This window comes from Mercenaria mercenaria, chromosome 6 (genome assembly GCF_021730395.1).
Source record: "Mercenaria mercenaria strain notata chromosome 6, MADL_Memer_1, whole genome shotgun sequence".
In the NCBI taxonomy this organism is placed as follows: Eukaryota; Metazoa; Mollusca; class Bivalvia; order Venerida; family Veneridae; genus Mercenaria; species Mercenaria mercenaria.
In genome coordinates this window covers 37,744,816-37,763,613 of record NC_069366.1, presented here as the reverse complement: position 1 = coordinate 37,763,613, position 18,798 = coordinate 37,744,816, and the positions used below count along the sequence as shown (strand labels likewise).

General features: G+C 36.5%; 1 protein-coding gene across 1 annotated transcript in view; it reads right to left on the bottom strand.

Annotated features, from left to right (window-relative positions):
- LOC123549097 (guanine nucleotide-binding protein G(s) subunit alpha) overlaps nucleotides 1–14,181 on the bottom strand; it is a 112,520-nt gene extending 98,339 nt beyond the window's left edge. The window contains exons 1-3 of the mRNA XM_045336905.2: nucleotides 13,807–14,181; nucleotides 13,630–13,702; nucleotides 1,693–1,747 (exon numbers count right to left, since the gene is read on the bottom strand). Of these exons, the coding sequence (XP_045192840.2) occupies nucleotides 1,693–1,747; nucleotides 13,630–13,702; nucleotides 13,807–13,936 (258 nt within the window). The 5' untranslated portion in view covers nucleotides 13,937–14,181. The remainder of the gene's footprint in view (nucleotides 1–1,692; nucleotides 1,748–13,629; nucleotides 13,703–13,806) is intronic.
- Nucleotides 14,182–18,798: the final 4,617 nt, after the last annotated feature.

The following is an 18,798-nucleotide window of genomic DNA, read 5'->3' as shown; positions in this document are numbered from 1 at the left end:
ATTGACCACCAAAGTCATAAAATGAAGTCTCAAGTAACTGACTGTCCAAGATTTTTATTGGAAATTGTTTTGATTCTCCAGGTCACAAAGAGTTTGAAATTTGACAGGCAACTGTCCCTTGATATTGGACAATCCCAGGCCTAACTGTTCTCCAGCAATTGTTAGATCAAATGTCTTGAGATCACTGTGACCTTGCCCTTTGGGTATGACATACTGACCTTCAGGGGTCATGATCTCCTGATCACATATAAATATAATATTCTATGAAGTTTGTCGGTGTTTACCACTGACAGACTAGAAATGGTTAACAGCTTCAAGGTTACCGTGGCCTTGATTTTTACATTAGGTCACCCACTGATTAAAGGTAATAGCTCTTTGAAATGTAACTGTCATAGGACCTTGACAGACAAACCAACTGACCAACAAGAGCAAAATAATATACCCCTTCTTCAAAGACGCGAAATATATAACAAATATTATATACACTTCTCAGCTAATCTTCAGTTTTACAGACCTTTTTTCCATCATTTTGAGAGCAACTGGGAAGATGCTCTTGGATATTGTCTTAACTGGTAAAAATTTGAAAGTTACCATTACGTATATAAAGGTGCTTTTCTAAAGTGTAATATTTTCAGATGTTCAGTTTCATTAAAGTATATTATAACTTTGTTCAAATAACCAAAATAAACAGAGATAAAGCAGTAAAACTACTGTAGAAAAGTGAGAACCCTGAAAGTTAATATTCATTTGGGAATTTAAAGTTAAGAATTGGTAAAAAAAACATACTTTTTTTGCTTTGGGACTGCCTCCTTTTACGGGAGGTAGATTTATAGGGGGCAAAAGCCCTGGTTTTAAATACCATCTGTCAATCAACTGATGCTGACAACAAGTACAAAAGAAATAAGATTTGAAGCCCTTCCACCTAATATTAGCTTTCATACACTAGCTTTTGTAACATTTTTTAAGTTGAACAAGTGGGGGTGGGGGGGAGGAACATGTTCTCTGCACACTGTCTCATCACTACCTACCTACATGCCTAGTTTGAAGTCAATATCTTGCATGGTTATTAAGTTATGCTCTGGACACAAAATATGATAGACAGTTTTGACCTTTTAGCTCAATTTGTGACATTGACCTTCGACCTACAGAGCCAGTTTGAGTGCTCTGCACATCGTCTCATTGCCATTTACCTATAGGCCAAATTTAAAGTCAATACCTTTAATGGTTATTTAGTTATGCTCAAGACACGAATAATGATGGACGGACATGTGAACGGATGCACTACATTACATACTATGTCTGTTTTTTCAAAACAGATGTATAAAAAGGTGCATAATTTTGCTAAAATGTCAGCAAGATTTATAAAACTTGCTATGCGATAAAGAATCTGAAAACATCTTGTGAAGTAATTCCTTTGAAACATTCTTACAAGCAAATCTTTAAGCAAAATTTTTCTGTTAATAAGGGGTATCATTTTGACAAAATAAAAGCTAGAGTTAGTGTCTTGCCCTGAGAAGACATCTCATGATGCCAAAGACATGTGAAGTTTGAAAGCATTTGGTCTAGTAGTTGTTGAGAAACCTGCTAACATGCACAACAGTTGAGACATGCACACTGACGAAATGGTGATTATAAAACTAGTAACACTAATGTACCAATGAATTTAACAGTAGTGTGCAAATTTATACCTACCAGAATTGCATCTCGTACATTTCTTTTTATATCATCTATCCTTTGTTTTCTCTCACTGTAAGAAATAAGCAAAAACATATTATACAAAAAGAACATATTAACACTTGCAACTGTTACCAAAACTTTTCAATAACTTCTGTATCAAACAGGGGCCATAACTAGGCAAAACTTAGGTAACTTAAATACCTTATAACAATCAATAACAAATCAAAATTACATTATGGCAAAGATTACAGCTTGCACACAAAACTTCAACCAAACTCAGTGTTCCCACTACATTTTTTGGCCGGGCTGTTTTCACCTCCAGTCAAACAAAACTGTGGGTGAAACATGAAATGTGGGGGTGACAAAATGAAAGCGCTTCAAACATGTCAGAAATTTTTCATTGCACCATTTTGTTGCAGGCAAACATGTGACGTCAAAATTGCGTGGTTGACTGTGTACCGCACAACTGAATAATTTCCGTACATTACCAAATACCGCATTATCCAGCTTTAGTACCAGTTCACTACGTCAGTCATCCGCATTTCCAAAATGAATCAAAAAAGAAAGTCAACTGTCAAGTTGCATCAGAATTGAATAAATATTTTAATTAGTGACCACAAGGAATGTATACGACGGCGATTATTAAGGAAAACTGAGTAAGGACAATGATGTCTTACATGATTTCACCCTCTGGAGACTTTTTCATTACGTGGAATGTGAAATCTGTCCATGAAACACGTACATGTTTACGTGAATGGGAACACTGCAACTGGATGTCAGGGAGGGACAAAGCTGAATTAATTTCAAACAAGACTTCTGTAACTTGGTTTATTGTCAGTTGCATCAATTTCGACCAAGACATAGGTATGTCACTTGTTCATGTCAGTGGCATTGATTTAAACCAAGAGTTCTGTAACTTGGTTACGTTAGTGAAATTGATTTAAACCAAGAGTTCTGTAACTTATGTTAGTAGAATTGATTTAAACCAAGAGTTCTGTAACTTGTTTATGTTAGTGGAATTGATTTAAACCAAGAGTTCTGTGACTTGGTTCTGTCAGTGGAACTGATTAAAACCAAGAATTCTGTAACTTGGTTATGTCAGTGGAATTGATTAAAACCAAGAATTCTGTAAATTGTTTATGTCAGTGGAATTGATTTAAACCAAGAATTCTTTAACTTGTTTATGTCAGTGGAATTGATTTAAACCAAGAGTTCTGTGACTTGTTTATGTCAGTGGAATTGATTTAAACCAAGAGTTCTGTGACATGGTTATGTCAGAGGAATTGATTTAAACCAAGAGTTCTGTGACTTGGTTCTGTCAGTGGAACTGATTTATTTTAAACCAAGAATTCTGTGACCTGGTTCTGTCCATGGAACTGATTTAAACCAAGAATTCTGTAACTTGTTTGTGTCAGTGGAACTGATTTAAACCAAGAATTCTGTAACTTGGTTATGTCAGTGGAATTGATTTAAACCAAGAATTCTGTGACTTGTTTATGTTAGTGGAATCTGTTTATGTCAGCGGAACAGATTTAAACCAAGAGTTCTGTAACTTGTTTATGTCAGTGGAACTGATTTAAACCAAGAGTTCTGTAACTTGTTTCTGTCAGTGGAACTGATTTAAACCAACTTTTACCAAGAGTTCTGTAACTTGTTTCTGCCAGTGGAACTGATTTAAACCAAGAGTTCTGTAACTTGTTTCTGTCAGTGGAACTGATTTAAACCAAGAGTTCTGTAACTTGGTTATGTCAGTGGAACTGATTTAAACCAAGAGTTCTGTAACTTGTTTCTGTCAGTGGAACTGATTTAAACCAAGAGTTCTGTAACTTGGTTATGTCAGTGGAATTGATTTAAACCAAGAATTCAGTAACTTTGTTGGTTATGTCTGTGGAACTGATTAACCAATAGTTCTTTAACTTGGTTATGTGACTTATGTCAGTGGAATTGAAAAACGTTGCAAAACATTACCCTCTATAAATGCTTGATAGAATAATACCATAAATCCAAAACAAAGCATGATCAACAAGTGAATGAAGTATTGCCATGCAATACAAAGTCCCCTACTGGAAGGCACCTAATTTTCTCTTCTGCAGTATAACATAATGAGCTGATATCAGATTCTGTCAATGATGTATAAACAATATTGTACTATATATACAATATGTTATAACAAAACACTTTGCATATATAAAAACCATTTTCATATGGAATCTTTTGACCGATTATAAAAAAGTTATAAAATAAGTTATTTATAGTAACAACAAAAGGAAATTAATCCTAAAAACAAGAGGGCCACGAAGGCTCTGTATCGCTCACCTGACCTACTGACCTAAAGATCATCAAGATTAACATTCTGATCAAGTTTCATTAAGATATGGTCATAAATGTGGCCTCTAAAGTGTAAACTAGCATTTCATTTGATTTGACCTGGTGACCTAGTTTTTGACCCAACATGACCCAGATTCAAACTGGACCTTGAGCATTCTGACCTACAGATCATCAAGATTAACATTCTGACTAAGTTTCATGAAGATACAGTCATAAATGTGGCCTCTAGAGTGTTAACAAGCTTTTCCTTTGATTTGACCTAGTGACCTAGTTTTTGACCCCACCTGACCAAGATTTGAACTTAACCTATAGAGCCTCAAGATTAATATTCTGACCAAGTTTCATTAAGATACGGTCATAAATGAGGCCTCTACAGTGTAAACAAGCTTTTCCTTTGATTTGACCTGGTGACCTAGTTTTTGGTCATATATGACCCACATTCAAACTGGACCTTGAGATCATCAAGATTAACATTCTAACTATGTTTCATGAAGATACAGTCATAAATGTGGCCTCTAGAGTGTTAACAAGCTTTTCCTTTGATTTGACCTAGTGACCTAGTTTTTGACCGCACCTGCCCAAGATTTGAACTTAGCCTATAGAGCCTCAAGATTAATATTCTGACCAAGTTTCATGAAGATATAGTCATAAATGTGGCCTCTACAGTGTTAACAAGCTTTTCCTTTAATTTGACCTGGTGACCTAGTTTTTGACCCAAGATGACCCAATATCAAACTCGTCCATATTGAGGGTAATATCTGACCAAGTTTCATTAAGATTGGGCCAAAATTGTGACCTCTAGAGTGTTAACAAGCTTTTCCTTTGATTTGACCTGGTGACCTAGTTTTTGACCCCAGATGACCCAATGTCAAATTCATCCAAGATTTTATTGAAGTTTACATTCTGACCAAGTTTCATTAAGACTGGGCCAAAATTTTGACCTCCAGAGTGTAAACAAGCTTTTCCTTTGATCTGACCTGGTGACCTAGTTTTTGACCCCAGATGACCCAATATCGAACTCGTCCAATATTTTATTGAGGGTAACATTCTGACCAAGTTTCATTAAGATTGGCTTAAAATAGTGACCTCTAGAGTGTTAACAGTCAAATTGTTGATGCAGACGACGACCTTTGAGCACTTTGTGCTCAGGTGAGCTAAAAAAAGAAAAAAAATTATATATAATAAAAGTCCGTAAGAAACTCTTTACCAGGTATAGATAGGTCAAAAAACACCTAAAAACTGGATGTAACATGCATGTTGTACCACAGAAAAGTGGTCTCAATTTTTCCCTATGGCCAGTAATACAAAAGTTACAATATAATAACAAAGGGATGTAATTCTAAAAACAAGGGTGCCTCATGGTGGTAAACATCTGTGCCAAGTAACATTAAAATCCCTTTAAGGATCGTTTAGTTACAGACTGGACAGGAAAAAAGCCCTTTTGGCCTTTGACTTCCGACCTTGACCTTGCAGGTAAGGGCCCGGGTTTTACACATGACATGTTGCCTCATCCTGGGAAATATTTGTGCAAACTGATATTTAAATCATGTTTTGCATGACAAAGTTATAGATCGGACAGGAAAAAAGTCCTATTGACATTTGATCTCCAAGTGTGACCTTGACCTTTAAGCTAAGGATCTGGGTGTTGTGCATGACATGTCGTCTCACCATGGGGAACATTTATGCCAAGTAATACTGAATTCCCTTGACGGATGACAGAGTTCTGGACATGAAAAAAACCTATTGACCTTGACCTCCAATTGTGACCTTGACCTTTGAGATAGAGGTTCGGGTTTTACGCCTGACACATCATCTCATCATGGGGAACATTTGTTCCAAGTAATATTAAAATCTCTTATGGATGGTAAAGTTATGGACTGGACAGGAAAAAAGCCCAGTTGACCCCGGACCTCCAATTGTGACCTTGAACTTTGAGCCAGGGGTCCGTGATTTGCACATAACATGTTGTCTCATCATGGGGAACATTTGTGCCAAGTGATATTAAAATATCTTCATGGATGATAGAGTTATGGACTGCACAGGAAAAATGCCCTGTTGACCTCTGAGCCAGGGGTCCTCGATTTGCGCATGACATGTCGTCTCATCATGGGGAACATTTGTGCCAAGTGATATTAAAATCCCTTAATGAATGACAGAGTTATGGACCGGACACGAAACAGACCCTGTTCATGCCATGTTAACATTTGACTGCCAAATGTGACCTTGACCTTTGAGCTAAGGGTCTGAAAGTTGTGCCTGACACATCTTCTTATTATGAGGTACATTTGTGCCAAGTAATATTAAAATCCCTTCATGGATAGCAGAGTTATGGACCAGACAGGAAAAAAGCACTGTTGACCTTTGACCTCCAATTGTGGCCTTGACCTTTGAGCTAAGGGTCTGGGTTTTGGTATGACACATCGTCTCATCATGGGAAACATTTGTGGCTGGTTATATTAAAATCCCTTTATGGATGACAGAGTTATGGACCGGGCATGAAATTGCGGACGGACGGATGGAATGAAAGACAGACGGACGGAAAAGTGCATTCCTATAGCCCCCAAAACTGGTTTTCAACCAGTAGGGGACTAATAAAAAGTGGGCCTGGAGGGCAGTTAGCAATTTTGGAACACCAAACAGTCACCTAAGAAACATTGTAGCCAAAATGCTGTGAATACTGGCATGGATATTCAGAGGCAGTCTTGTTTTTTGACAAATTAAGTTGGTTTAAATGATTTAGAAAGGTCATGAAAGGAACATCTGTGTGAAATTATTTTAAAATCAGACTTTATTTAGGAAGGTCTACACATTTGGGTAGTCCCAATCTACCAAGTGGGCCTCAAGGTAGTGATGGGCAGACAATCGGCGACAATCGAATAATCGCTGGCGTTGCATTCATCATGACCACTTTTCCCTGACCGATTAATTACCCGGCATAATTTAGTTGTTTCTGACCTTTTTCTTTTTAATATTTACGGTTCTTTAGGGCAGTTACGCCAAGGGAAACTACTCTACGTAAAAATGGCTTCCTCCAAAGTCTCAAAAGAAATTGAAGTCATCTGTGATAACCCAGATTTTGGAAGATATGAGGCTTTTACAAAATTAAGCCGGGAAACTATCAACCTAAACTCTTGACATAAGTATGGCAGTATACATTGCATGCCGTAAGACTTACACAAGCATATTAGCCAAGGTATTTTCGTTTTTTGCTTTTGTGGGATTGAAATCATTCCAGTCGTTAATTAAGAATCAATAAATCGTTAATACTTTTTTTTGCTCCAAAAAAGTTTAATTAAATAATACTGGATAAGTCACTGGTGAAATTAAGAGTACCTGATTTGAAGTTTACTATCTTCACAAATATTTTACTTTTATGCTGTTAACTTACTCATGTTTATGAAGGGATACAATAGAAATAGGATATTTGATGTCTGTGTGGTTCAGTAATGACATACAATATACACTGTGAGGTGAACTTATATGTAACTAGAGTAACCGATTATCCGATTAATCGAATCGGTTGGCTTGTCGGATTATGCCGATTAATCGGTTGGCAAATCTAATCGATATGCCCATCACTACCTCAAGGATTTCAGAGATGTTGTTAGAAGCTTTCACGTTTTAGCTAGGAAGGTCATATTTCTTAACCAATCAGAAAAGTCTGAATACTTGGTTAAGAGTCACCCAAGATACAACAAATTTTGTGTGAAATTATTTCAAAGTCATGCTTGCAGTTTCTGAGAAGATTTAAGTTTCTACATTATACACAAAACTTAAAAGGTAAAGATAACAATCCCTCTGGCTACCATAAAAACTGATTCATTTGAAAAATCTTGGTAGAGCTGATCTGCTGGTAGGGATTTTTCCAGAGTGGAATAGCAGGGCGCAGCGCCCTGCCCATTTTTAGCCCCGCCCTTCTGCCCGAAATCGCTGCCCTTTTGCCTTTCTTCAGCGCCCCTTTGCCCTTTTAGCACCGCCCCTTAAACCATTTATTATTTCTAAACGAACTGCCCATCAATCATCTGTCAAAATACCATCCCAAATAATTGTCAATGGATACAAAGTTATGACACCCACCGACTATACACAGGTGCTGTGTATTTGAGGCATGTATGCAGTATCGGTATGCAGACGACGACCGACCGAATCATAACAAACAACAATTAGATAGGTCAGCAATTAAAGCAAACTGCAAACAAGAGCACCGCCTTGCGGGTGCTGACGCTCATCTGATTTTTTTTGTGTAATAGAAATATTGTCCTACCCATGATTTTCTAAGTCTAAAAAGGGCCATCATTCTTGCAAAAAGCAGGATAGAGTTATGTTTCTTGATGTACAGTGTCCACTTATGATGGTGAAAAACTGTTGCAAGTTTTAAAGCAATAGCTTTAATAGTTTATGAGAAAAGTTGACTTAAACATAATACTCAACCAAGAAAATGATTTTCTAAGTCCAAAAGGGGCAATAATTATTGCAAAAAGCAGGATGGAGTTATGTTGCTTGCTGTACAGGGTCAGCTTATGATGGTGAACAAGTGTTGCAAGTTTCAAAGCAATAGCTTTGATAGTTTAAGAGAAAAAGTTGACCTAAACATAAAACTTAACCAAGAAATCTGATATTTTCTAAGTCAAAAAGGGGCCATAAATCTTGCAAAAAGCAGGACGGGGTTATGTTTCTTGCTATACAGGGTCAACTTATGATGGTAAACAAGTGTTGCAAGTTTTAAAGCAATAGCTTTGATAGTTTAGGATAAAAGCTGACCTAAACATAAAACTTAACCAAGAAAACTGATTTTCTAAGTCCAAAAGGGGCAATAAATCTTGCAAAAAGCAAGATGGAGTTATGATTCTTGACGTACAGGGTCTGCTTATGATGGTGAACAAGTATTCCAAGTTTCAAAGCAATAGCTTTGATAGTTTAGGAGAAAAGTTGACCTAAACATAAAACTTAACCAAGAAATCTGATATTTTCAAAGTACAAAAGGGGCCATAAATCTTGCAAAAAGCAAGATGGAGTTATGTTTCTTGCTATACAGGGTCAGCTTATGATGGTGAACAAGTATTCCAAGTTTCAAAGCAATAGCTTTGATAGTTTAGGAGAAAAGCTGACCTAAACATAAAACTTAACCAGGCAACGCCAACGCAGACGCCGACGCCGACGCCAACGCCGACAACCGCTCAAGTGATGACAATAACTCATCATTTTTTTTCAAAAAATCAGATGAGCTAAAAAGGAGAGAAAAACATCTTAAAACAAAGTCTGTTGCTTATTAAATGTCGATTAATGGCCAGTAATTATCGGCAATTAGCGTGGCACCTCATGTCAATTTTGTTGTTCACAGTTTGATCTCGGATGAAGATAACAGTCGATCTTTAATTAGTATCACTGCCTATCAGATTATCTATGATTTTGCTATATTTATTTCATCAAAATACTATTAAATTTGTATGATATTAATTTTGTTTAAAAGAAAACAAACCACTCAATCTTTACAGAACGTAACGCCAATCTCAGAATTTAGCGTAGACAGTCAGCGCGTAGAGTAGTTTCCCTTTACCAAAATGCGAAAATCGTAAACAAAGTTATTTTGTAGTTGGAAAATTGTCTACACCTTTGTATAATTTGCACCCACGATTTGTGGGAGGGGGGTGGGGGGTCCGGGGTAAAAAATGTGCGTTTATACATGAGTATCAACGGTATGTTCAGTAATATAATGAATGTATAATGACAGATTTGCACCAGAATTATTATATCATTCAACAGTATCTTTATGGTATATTTCTAATCAAGAAAACTTTCAGGACAAAAATAATCTATGCAAACATAAAACAAACTGCATGTATTTATAAATGATAAGCATGTTATATATATAGACAAACAGGTATTAATATTTTTCCTGACACTCAGATTCATTGCAAATCTTTCTGTAGTACCTTACAATGTAGACATTACAACAAAAACCATGGAAATCTACCTTATGATTTTCGTAGACTAATGTACACAATGCGCAAAATGCACCCTGCCCCTTCTTAGCAGCTCCCTGCCCTTTTTAGAGGTCTAGAAAAATCCCTATGCTGGTCATGATCTAGTCTGTGTTCAGACCCTATGCTTTGTTCATAGGAGATAACTCCTGAGGCTATTCAAATTTTGTATAATTATGTCCCTTTTCTTCTCAAAACAGATGAAGTCAGAATATATAAAAGAATTATTTTTTCTAAAAAAAGATAATCTAGTCGTTAGCAAGACAAGTCATGATCAACTGCCCTATTATGTTTCATAATAAATTATACAGACCATGCAGAAATAGTTCTACACTTAAACTTGTGTTTACAATTGAAAAGGTTCTTTTTTTTAGGGGGGGGGGGGGGGGGGGAGGGAGGAGTACAAATACATACTGTAGTATATAATTAACAGTAGGGGAAACTTCCCGTTTGTGAAACAGTTCGACAGTTCATGGGTTTTTCCCTAATTCCCAAACAGGAAACTTAATACTAAATACAGTAACTTGCTTCCCATTCTGGAAGCAAAATCACCATTTTTGGCTTGTTTCTTTCAAGTGGCTAGGTGCATAAGAATTAACGCAGTATCATTAAATTAATAAAATACACCACTGTGAAAAATAAAGTTTCTTCTTAATTTCTACCATTAAAATTTTTTATTCAACTTCTGAATTTATAAATTTTAAAGCTCCCCGAATTTGAAGCTTCACTTCCCAGTCTGGAAACAGAGGTATATATAATTTACATTAAATTTTATACATGTAAATTTGTGGGAATGTCAGTTTTATACTGATGTCTTCTTGTAATATGCAAAGCTGATCAATATAAACAAAACTGAACAAAATCCCTAGAAAGATGTAGGAAAGCTTCCTACCAGAGAAAGAAAAGTAATCTATATTATATGCCACAGAAATTAAAAAAGTGAATAAAAATTTCATTAGGACATTTCAAAAAAATTTGAAACAGTAGAAATTTAGAAAAATATCTCAGGCTCACAAGGGTGTATTTTATTTTTTGTGTTGCCATGAAACTGAAACTGAAACTGCTTTATTTGATTAAACGCCTAATTTTACACATAGTATATTCACCGGCGTTGTACATTAAATTATACCAGATTTATATAGCGCCAAAGGCGCTTTACATAGTTCAAATGCAGCCACACAGGGCGCATAATTCATCCTCTACTAGTACAGACACAGAGCGATCTGACCAGAGGGACCATGTATAGCCTTTTCCGCTGAGTCTTTTGAAAGAAACAAGTACAAACTTGTGATTTTGCTTTCTGAGAAGTGGGGAAAAACATAGATTGATTCCCAAACAGGAAGTTTCCCTTACTGATTTAATTGTCCGAACAGTAGAAAAAATCTGGATCCCCAAAATACCAGATACTGTCTGGATTGGGCATTCTCTTGCTTTAAGTTGGAAGGAATGGAAGACTAACTGTCAGTCATCAGTGGGAACAGTGTGGAATATGAATGGATGATAGTTTCTGTGATTCTGACTCTTTTTAAAGTAACTTTAAACACTAAACAATGGTAACTGTTACAATCTATTCCTTTGTTATGCAAATTTGGTTGAAATCTTTTAATTCCAGCATGCCATGAAATGATAGGATGGAAGTCAAGATTTCTTAGCAGTACCATCTTGTCAACAATATGTTAAATTAAGAAGCTTGATTGATTATGGACAGAGTTAATCACTTATAATGTCACAAACATGTGGAAGATCAAAAGGAAACAGTCAGTGTGTGTGTGTGTGTGTGTTGGGGGGGGGGGGGGGGAATAAAGCTCCGAACTAGAGATGCTTTTGAGAAAAGCGCATGTCTCCCACAACTGCCTAATCATCTAAATAGTAAGCCAGTCTTTATATACTGTTTACTTAATCCACATGTGCATGCGCTTTTTTGACACCAAAAGGACGCCTATACTACTACTTTTAAAAGTAGTATAGGCGCCGGTTTGGGGGCAAAATTGCGCAAGAAATCTGAGTGTTTTTTGGTAATCGAAGGGCCATAATTCCGAAGTGCCTAGGCCGATTTGGCTAGTTATCGAACTTGGCCGAGCACTTATTGGCAGACACATTTTGTTGAAGTTTGGTGAAGATCGGATGAGAAATGTTCGACTTAGAGTGCGGACAAGCTTTGTGACAGACAGACAGACAGACACACAGACTGGAGTAAATCAATATGTCTCCCACACCACTGTGTGGTGGGAGACATAATTAAGAACCACAGATACACAATAATGGACAAAAAGGGCAGGTTGACTTAAGGTACAAATACAGGCAGAAAAAAAGAATAAGCTGTATAAGCAGCAGGCAGTACCCTATAAGTTTTGTGTGCATCCTACCAATGACTATTTTTAATATGCCATGGAATTGCCGAGGTACATTACGATCACTAAAACTGAAACTAACAATGAAAATAATAACCTTTTGATTCTGCCATTGTAATAGTATCACGATGTTAGTATTATCTGAGTAATATAAACAGATATTTTTACTGAGCAGCTTAAAGGCAAATACAAGTTTTTATCAGCTTTTCATACACAAATATGTCTAGAAGTGTCAGAGTTGCAGAAAAATAGTGGTACTATCATGGCGATCAAAGATGATTTCACCAGAAAACTGCTAGTTTAATTGGTGTAAGTGTTCTATGTATCATTTGTGCGGCACAGAACGCCCTCGTCAGCATATTTGACTTGTGTTAGTAATTATTTCAAACAGTGAAGGAACAGTAAGGTTGATATGCTGGTAGTGGAAAACATCATTTAATAATCTTAAATTTTACCATGGCGGTGTTGACAAGTAACATAAATGTATCAACCTTTAATTCTATTCTTGTGGCAACATCAATAAGGTTTCTTTGAATGCATTCAAAACATCACATGAAAAGGTCACTTAGAATGTGCGTCATTAGTATGGCCACAACACATACATGTTAACATACACAAGCTGGAAATGGTCCAGCAGCATTACAATCAGATTGGTCAATAATTACTATTTGCACTACACTACTGTGACACAACTGCAAAACACTCTTTAAAAATGACATTTAAATTCCAAAGTAGTCATGCCTAGAAGATATACCAGTCTCTCTCCCTGAATGTTTAGAGTCATGACAGGTTAACCAGATACAAGAAACTCCTCTGTCTGTCATGTCCATGCCAGTTCAGATTATTTCAGTTCTACTTTTCCCCCACACAACAGTCTTGTGGAACAGTACTGCAACACTGCCCGACATTGAATCTTTTAAGAAGGCAGTATCAATGTTTAGTTATTAATTAATGACAATTACTCATTTTAACAACCCAGAACCCTGCCACTGATCAAATTGTCTTTCAGTTTTAATACTCTTATCTTCACTAACAGTCAAGGCCACAGTAAACATGTACCCTGCCCATAGTAAGTGAGACATTTAAGGCAGTACAAACAGATATATTTATTGCATGAATGTTGTGTTCTTGTAATTTTCAGGATTCTGTAGGATTCAATGGGTGTCTCAAACACAACAGACCCAGATACTGGCACTGAATGCATGTCTTTTCCTTTCAGAACACAACTGTCAAAATGTTTACCACTTACTGTATTTGTAGTAAGATGGAAATCATAACAGAAAATTACTTACTCTGGGCTGAAACCATCAACATGGAGAATTTTCATCTGTTTCACAATTGTAGACTTTCCCGATTCCCCGGCACCTAAGTAAAAGAAAAGTATCGAGGTACATTAAGGGAATCATTAGACAGAGACCGCGATATGCCGGTTATAATTGCCAATTAAATGTTAATCAACTCAAACTTACCTAATAACAGTAATCTATGTGTGGCCCTGTATGTTTGTTTATCCTTGGCCAATTGTTTTTCGATCCTTTTATTAGTTTCCTTTCGCTGTCTTTCTTCTTCATCCCCCGAGGTTTTTTTGAAGCACCCCATCTTGTGGACAAAATGGACGAAAATTCGTCTAAATATGAGGCAGATCACACCATAAACGAATTCGCCGCAAGCCCAGTAATTCCACACAGTATTCCAAGAATGCCGCGACCCTTGCCTCCCGGGCTATAAGGAGGGTAATCCACGCGGGAGCCCGAGAAAACAGGAATTAGTCATGAAAACAACACAAAATCACCAGGATCCGACATTTCATTTCTCCGATCATCAACCTGACAGCACTGGGTGGGGTTACGAATGCATCATGGGAACACAGAGTAAATTATAAGGCAAAAATTGATGACATCACAAACAGGTGCGTGAATTAATAAACTAAAGCAAAGGGACTCTACTATATGTTTTCAAGAAGGTTGTACGTTCGATTTACTCCCCTTTCAAGCAAAAAAGGCGTGCACAGCAGTGCAAGGGCGTAGGCAGGGGTTGTACGACCGTGCGAAAGTACCCCTCTTTTTTCGGCAAGGTCTGAAATTTTACTCTCTACATTGTATTTGCACACTTTTAATGGGATTCCTTTTTTTTTTATATTTTCGGATCGATTTGCTCGCCATCCATCATTGGCATGTGGATCTAACAATAAAGTATCGATAGATCCACATGCCGATGATGGATGATCCCCGCCCCTACCCTCCAAAAAAATAAATAAATAAATAAAATAAAGAGAAAAAATGAAAAATGATACACTGCAGTGGCATGGCGATGACATGCTGTCGTCTGGTTTTCCAGTGAAGTTTGAATCATGTGAAGACATTTTGCATGACTGATGTGAATCTGCGCTAAAACAGTGCAACCGTGTTAATATATATATAGTTCACAGTAGGGAGAGCGTTGGTCTACGAATCGCGGGGTCGCGAGTTCGATCCCCGGGCGGGGCGTATGTTCTCCGAGACGATTTGATAAAAGACATTGTGTCTGAAATCATTCGTCCTCCACTTCTGATAATTCATGTGGGGAAGTTGGCAGTTACTTGCGGAGAACAGGTTTGTACTGGTACAGAATCCAGGAACACTGGTTAGGTTAACTGCCCGCCGTTACATGACTGAAATACTGTTGAAAAACGGCGTTAAACCCAAAACAAACAAAATATATAGTTCACACTGGCCATAGCTTTCGCAGAAGCGGTGGTTCCAACGCCGCGGCGGTGGAGGATTCGTCGCAGAAGCGGTGGATAAATATGGCCGGGTGAATGTATTTCTGCTGTCATCGGTAAGTTTTAAAATGAGTTTATCTTTAATTGTTCATATTTGGCCGGAAACAACAAGTGAGATAGGAACCCACATATCTACCAGACTCAAAGTCTTGTTCAGTGCAAGTCCTTGCCATTAATGTAAACACTTCTCAGGGGCGTCGGAAGGTGTTTGATATTGGGGCCGCGAGGGGGGTAGGTACGTTTTTTCAAAACAGGATCATAAATGGCGAAGTTCTGGTGCATTTTAAGGGTACTGAATCGCATCTCAAGTCTCCAGTATTTTCTTACTATTTACATGACTATAAGCAAAATAAAGTTTAATAAACTCTTATCAGAATTAATAATGTATAACGCAATACAAAGAATGCATGTATGTTTTTGCTTTTTTTTTGTATTTAATGTATTGAACAATAATCATTCATGTTACATTCATTTCTTATTTTTGTTTGAAATATCATTTTTTTTAGTAAAAACAATTTATGTAATTAATTCCTTACATCTTAGCGGTGTGATAAATCTTAACACTTACCTCTTTCATTAAATAAAAACATGATAATTATTTTTCTGAATTTTATAAGTTAATACCCTAGATCTTTGCGGCTGGGTATAGCTTAAACATTCCATTGACTAAAGACATGCCAATTAAAAACATGCTGATTTGTTCATGCGTAATTCAGTCCAATCACGGACACGTGTGTATGACTCCAGTTAACACCCCCGATCGTGTCACCGTCACCACGGTAACACACTAATCTGGACAGCGTGTATTGTTTAACGCGAAGCAAAATTTAATATACTATACAAAATATTGGGTCCGCGGACCTGCGACTCCAACTTATGAATTTACAAAAAATCGTTTTTGGGCAAATTATTGGGGCCGCGGTCGCGGCCCCTGCGGCCCCACTTCCGACGCCCCTGCTTCTGTACAGTTTGGTGAGGGATGGCTGATTTTGCAGAATTTCGATAAAATTATAGAATTTTTATACAAAACGACCCTTGATTACGTTTGAATCATAGCGTAAGTATGGCACTATCAAACATCATTCATTCCCTCGTTTGCCGTGAATTGCCAATGCAGGTATATAAATAATTAACCAAAAATGATTCCAACGCAGTGGGCGGTGGATACGGCTGCAACGCTTTACGGTGTGTCCGATTCCTTTAATGTCCGTTCTGGGCTTAAAACTTACCTAAACCTCACTTTTCTGGGACTTAATTTGGTATCGGCCATAACATCACACTGACTAGTAACCCGAGAGTCCTTATATAAATCACCGATCTATTGTTGTGCTATATGGTCGGTCTGTTTTCAAACATACTTACAGGGCTAATAAGTCAAACATTTAAATACTATTTTGTGCAGAGTAACGTAAATTTTCAGAGTGAGTTGGATATTTTCCCATCATTTTAGTTTTAAAACTGAAATCGGTATTCTAAAACACGTTACCCAATCTTTTTCGGCTTTAAATTAGTATCCATGCATTTTAGTGGGAGCATATTGCCTTTTTACGCTTTCATCACAGATAAAACTGAAGGACAGAGAAATAAACAGAATAAAGAACGAATACATATTATGTGTATTCACATGGATTTTGCATAGTTTCTGAGCAACCGCGGATACTTGCTTGTCCATTGCCGATGATGTACTTTGTACAAGTCACAATAAACTAAATGTTCTGTTCTTTAAAGCATTTTTTATTAAAAACGACTGCTGGAATACTAAAATTGCTTGTAAACATTCTTATTTAATGCAGGTAATATACATAGAGCAACTCGATATTATGTCATTCAGATTTTTGTTTCACATCCTATTCCCAAACCGACACCGACTTACTACTATGAAAATAGTTAGAAAAAGCAACAGTTTTTTTTCTTATTTTTTTTTTTTTTTTGCTTTAAATCACGGAGAAGCTTATTTTTAGTTAATTATTCATATACATATATCAATACATTTTGATATATATTCGGACTGCACATTAGATATTAACCCCGTTGAAAACTGACCCCACTGATCAAAATTTAATGTTGAAATGTTGGCGGAGTCAATTCTCAACGTTAAAAAGGGACCTTTTGATCAAAATTTAATGTTGAAATGTTTACCGGTCCAATTCTCAACGTTGAAAAAGGACCTTTTGATCAAAATTCAATGTTAAAATGTTGACGGAGTCAATTCTCAACGTTGAAAAAGGATCCATGGGGTCTATTTTCAACGAGGTCAGTAGTTAATGTTATGACACTACGAGCGGCAACTATTAAATCCTGCGGGGACATGAAATGTAATACGCATGCATCGGAATTTTGGTTCTACATATACGAACATTTTACGATCATTTTAACTGGGTATTTACGCATATACGCAGCTCCCCTGTTGTTCTGAATTATTGATAAAATTAGTACATAATGTTATGTAATACTGCAAACTATTGTCAATTGTTTTCCTGTTTCTGTTTCCTTTCCTGACTTTTTTTTTGAATTGTTATTTGATTTATCACATATTTACTGAAAGTGATATTTTCATTGTAATGTTTGCGATTGTAAAAAGTAAAGTAATATCCCATATTTCCAGTAAATGAGACTGTTAAATATTTCGAAAGAAAATGGGAAGAAATGATGTACCATCTCAAAAATAAATCAAAGCCCAAGGTTTCTGATGTTTGATTAGCACTGTGACCTTTTTGAGAGGTAATTGAAGTTCTAGCCTTTTAGAAGTATTATGGTTTCCTGATTGTCTTTTGTTAGACGTTGGTAATTTGTTTAGTTTACAATATTCAAACAAGAAATCTAGATTTTTTTCTTGTCATTTTGAAATCCTGTCGTAAAATTCTGAAAAGAAAAGCATATTGTAGAAGTAAAGATAAGTCTATCCTGAACTGATATAACGCAGCAGCTAAATATACCACATTGTGATGATATTCTACGGATAGATGTCTACGTTCTATTTTTTTGGTATATGATGTAAAAATCAAATCGGGTCAGACGTTATATAGTCCATTGAAATTTTGTTTATATTTTTTGGGACAATGAATTTTAAAGCATTCTTTTATGCGTTCATATTATAAACATACAAAATGCAGCACACTTTATATGCAATTATTACGATAAGAATATGGTGATAGTTCTTAGCAGTAGATTATGTAACATATGAATCAAAATATACAAGTTACTTTCAACAGTTAAAATTCAATAGGACATGATTACTAAACATCCATTTTCTATTTCTGTCTTGTGTCAAAGTGATGTAATGGTCGTACCCCAGGGAAAAGTGCAGTTCAGGTCAGTTAAAAGTCCAAAACGGTCACTAACGGAATCGGTTACACTGTAATGCGTTGCAATTGTATCAACTGCCCCTGCGTTGGAATTATTTTGGGTCGATTATTTCATATGCCTGCGACAACAATTCACCGATTACGAGGAAATTGTTGTTGTTTGATAGTGTCATACTTACGCTATAATGCAAACGTAATCAGGGGTCGTTTTATATGCAAAAAAAATCTACAAATTCAACAAAATCGGAAGTCTCTCATCAAACTGTACAGAAGTTTTTACATTAATGGCAAGGAATTGCACCAAAAAAGGGTTTGTGGCAGGAAAAGTACATATGTTGGCTCCTATCCCACTTGTTGTTTCTAGCTAAACGTGAAAAAATACGTAACTTACCGAT